The sequence below is a fragment of the Manihot esculenta genome, chromosome 11 (assembly GCF_001659605.2).
Source record: "Manihot esculenta cultivar AM560-2 chromosome 11, M.esculenta_v8, whole genome shotgun sequence".
Lineage (NCBI taxonomy): Eukaryota > Viridiplantae > Streptophyta > Magnoliopsida > Malpighiales > Euphorbiaceae > Manihot > Manihot esculenta.
Window position 1 is genome coordinate 3,773,563 of NC_035171.2, and position 3,950 is coordinate 3,777,512.

General features: G+C 32.1%; 1 protein-coding gene across 1 annotated transcript; it reads left to right on the forward strand.

The window, feature by feature from the left end:
- The first annotated feature begins 2,302 nt into the window (after positions 1–2,302).
- On the forward strand, positions 2,303–3,390 carry LOC110626685 (thioredoxin H-type). Its single transcript, XM_021772731.1, has 2 exons — positions 2,303–2,573; positions 3,323–3,390. The coding sequence occupies exons 1-2, from the start codon at positions 2,303–2,305 to the stop codon at positions 3,388–3,390; spliced, it is 339 nt and encodes a 112-aa protein (XP_021628423.1).
- The last annotated feature ends 560 nt before the right edge of the window (positions 3,391–3,950 follow it).

Consider the following 3,950-nt stretch of genomic DNA (forward strand, 5'->3'; position numbering starts at 1 on the left):
AAATTTGCAACATCCTCGTTGTAACTGAATCGAATACAATTGCTAAACCAAGACCGGATCTTCGGGTATTGTGGGTCGCTAGTACCTTGGACGGCTCCATCTCGTCTCACATGGGTAGCCCTATCCTCTCAGGCCTACTAGCTCTGCACAATTTGTCTGACCTAGAATGGCTTTGATATCATGTAAAAATATAATATTTTGCTGTATTTCACAATAGAGATTACAACCTATTTATACATGAGGGATGGTATCTAAATAGGAAGGAAAATCAAGTCTATGATTATACAATCCTAAGATTAAGCAACTGATCCATCTATCAATATTTACTTTCTACATTAACATATTTACTTCCTATAACCTATAATAGCCTTTAAACCAATTAGATATCAAGAATATATTTTTACATGGTGACCTCCAAGAGGAGGTGTATATGGAGCAACCATCAGGGTTTGTTGCTCAGGGGGAGTATGAAAAGTCTGTCATTTGAAGAAATCCTTGTATGGTTTGAAGCAGAGTCCCCGTGCATGGTTTGGCAAGTTCAGTGAAATTATTCAAAAATTTGGGTTGAAAAAAAAGCAAGTGTGACCATTCAGTCTTCTATAGAAATTCAGATACTGGTATTATTCTCTTGTTGTATATGTTGACGATATTGTCATTACAAGGAATGATAGTATAGGGATCTCTTCTCTTACAAACTACTTGCATGCAAGTTTTCATACCAAAGACTTGGGTCAGCTTAAGTATTTCTTAGGAGTCGAAGTCTTGAAGAGTAAAGGGGGAATTTTCCTGTCTCAAAGGAAGTATGTCATTGACTTACTTACAGAAAGTGGGAAGATGGGAGCTAAATCATGTAGCACACCAATGATTCCTGATATATGTCTTATAAAAGATGACGGAGACCACCCTTATGATGATCCAGAGAGGTATAGGAGGTTGGTTAGAAAGCTGAACTATCTTATGGTGATGACTCGGGCAGATATTGCTTTTGCAGTAAATGTTGTAAGTCAGTTTATGTCTGCACCTACGGTGAAACATTGGTATACTCCTGGACTCGGTATACTCTACAGAGATCATGGGCATACTCTACAGAGATCATGGGCATACGACACTTGAGTGTTTTTCTGATGCAGACTGGGCGGGATCCAAAAGTGATAGAAGGTCGACTACAGGCTACTGTGTATTTGTTGGAGGAAACCTAGTGTCTTGAAAAAGTAAGAAGCAAAATGTGGTATCCAGATCTAGTGTCGAGTCATAATATAGGGCCATGGCTCAATCGACTTGTGAGATTCTGTGGATAAATCATCTACTGAAGGAAGTTGGTATGGATGTTGCATCACCCGTGAAACTTTAGTGTGATAATCAGGCTGCTCTTCACATTGCTTCCAATCTAGTATACCATGAATGGACTAAACATATTGAAGTTGACTGTTATTTCATCCATGAGAAAGTTTAAGAAAATTTAATCTCCACCAGTTATGTGAAGACAGTAGAGCAATTGGGTGATCTATTCACCAAAACTTTAAATGGGCCTCAAATAGAATATTTTTTTAACAAGTTGGACATGATAAATATTTATGATCTAACTTGAGGGAAAGTGTTATAGGTTATAGGAAGTAAATATGTTAATGTAAGAAGTAAATATTGATAGACGGCTCAGTTACTTATTCTTAGGGATTGTATAATCATAGACTTGATTTTCCTTCCTGTTTAGATATCGTCTCTCATGTATAAATAGGTTGTGATCTCTATTGTGAAATACAATAAAATATTATCTTTCTACATTCATTTTTGTAATTAAATATATTAGTCAACTATAATAATTAAGTAAAAATTAATTTTTATTTTTTAAAAAATAAAATAATACATATTACTTAAATTCTCGTATTTTTAATTTTAAAAAATTAACTAACATTATATTCAAACACAATTATTAATTATTTAAATATAATATATGTGATATGCCACAAAAAAAAATCTCTCCCAAATTCTTGATCATCTAAAATTTATTAAATATTTAGATTAAAATGTAAAATAATCATAAATATAAAGTTTTTTTTTTTGCTAATTAGGCTGTTCTTAATTATAAATGTAATGTAAAATTAAAATAATTATCAACTAATAAAAAACAATTTTAATTATAAAGACAATAAAAAATAGAACAAATATGCCTCATATTAGCTATTCTTTGGTATTAGTTTTTAGAAGCTTACTAAATACTATAATTTAGCTGTTTTTTTTTTTTTTTTTTTTTTTTTTCTCCCGGTATCAAGAATCTCCATCGTGGTTAACAAAACCAAAGAAAATGGCTGAAGAGGGAAAGGTGATCGCCTGCCACAAAATGAAGGCTTGTAAGAAGCAGTATAAGAAGGAAAAGCGATTGATTGTGGTGGATTTTAGTGCTTCTTCCAAGAGTCCAGATCTGGCAGAGTTGGAGAAGAAGATGCCAAATTTCAAATTCTTGAAGGTGGATGTTGATGAATTGCCATCTGTTGCTAGAAAATGGGCAGTTGACGCAGTCCCAACCTTTTTATTATTGAAACGAGGAATATTACTCGGCAAGGTTGTTGGTAGGGGTGTAAATGAACCAAACCGTTCGTGAGCTATTCGAGGTTCGATTCGATAAAAGCTCGACCGAGCTCGACTCGATTTCTAAACGAGCCAAGCTCGAGCTTAATTTTTAGGCTCGTTTGATAAACGAGCCAAACTTGAGCTCCATAGTATTCGGCTCCTTAAGGCTCGTGAGCTCGGCTCATTTCTGAGTTCATGAGCAGGCTCGCGAATAGGCTCGTGAACAGTCTCGTTAAGTAAATTGAAATTACTATCATAAGAGAAATAAGCTCAAACCCTGTATATACTTTCATGAGCCAAATTGAAATTTTTTAAAATTCAGCTCTATATAGTTTAGTTACACTCTTAAACTTGCATATATTTAGATCATTAAGATTTAAAAACTCATCTTTATAAGTTTACATGCTAATTTGTAGATATACTTATTTAACTAAAATTATTTTAGTTTTAAACTTATTAGTTTTAAACTAAAATTCATTATACATATAAATAAATTAAATTACTCGTGAACTATTTGAGACTCAGCTCGATAAAAGCTCGACTCAGCTCGATAAAAGCTCGACTCAGCTCGACTCGTCTAAGTTCGTTTGCTAAACGAGCCAAACTTGAACTTCTTAATACTCGACTCGAGTTTGATATGAGTAAAGCTCGAATTCGGCTCGAACTCGAAAAAATTTTAACGAGCCAAGCTTGAGCTCTTCAAAGCTCGGCTCGGCTCGGTTCGTTTACACCCTTGTTGGTGCCACCAATGTAGAGCAACTGCCATTGGCCATTGCAAGGCATGCTGGTGGTGCACACAGGACTTTAGGTCGGTGCAAATAATTAATAACATATAATTATTAGGGTTATCAGATCCGCCAATCATAATTGATTTTTCTTTTTCGATTCAATAATTTTTATAAATAATGTAAATGAATATCAATTTATAGAGATTTTAAATTTATTTAATTTAAGTAAAAAATTATTAAAATAAAAAATTTTTAATTAAAATTTTAATTTCAAAAAAATCAAAGGGAAAAAAATATGTGTGCTGGAATTATTAAATAAAAAATTAATTAAAAGTTCAATAGAAAATAATCAGAGGTTTTTCAATTGATTATTGATTTAAAAGGTAATTTACTTAATTTTTTTAATTAAAATATTCAAAAAAGAGAATTTTATCAATTTTTTCTTAAGATTAAATTAATTTATAAAGTGTTAAATTAATTTATAATTAATTAACAACCCCAATAAGTTAGCTAAATAGATATGTTACTTGCTATTTGTATTAATCCAATTAAACAATTATATATTTACTTAAGTTAAATAGTAATATATTATCTAATTATGATATTTAATAGGCCTCTGAATAAGACAACAATGGAGGTGGTATTCTTCAAAAA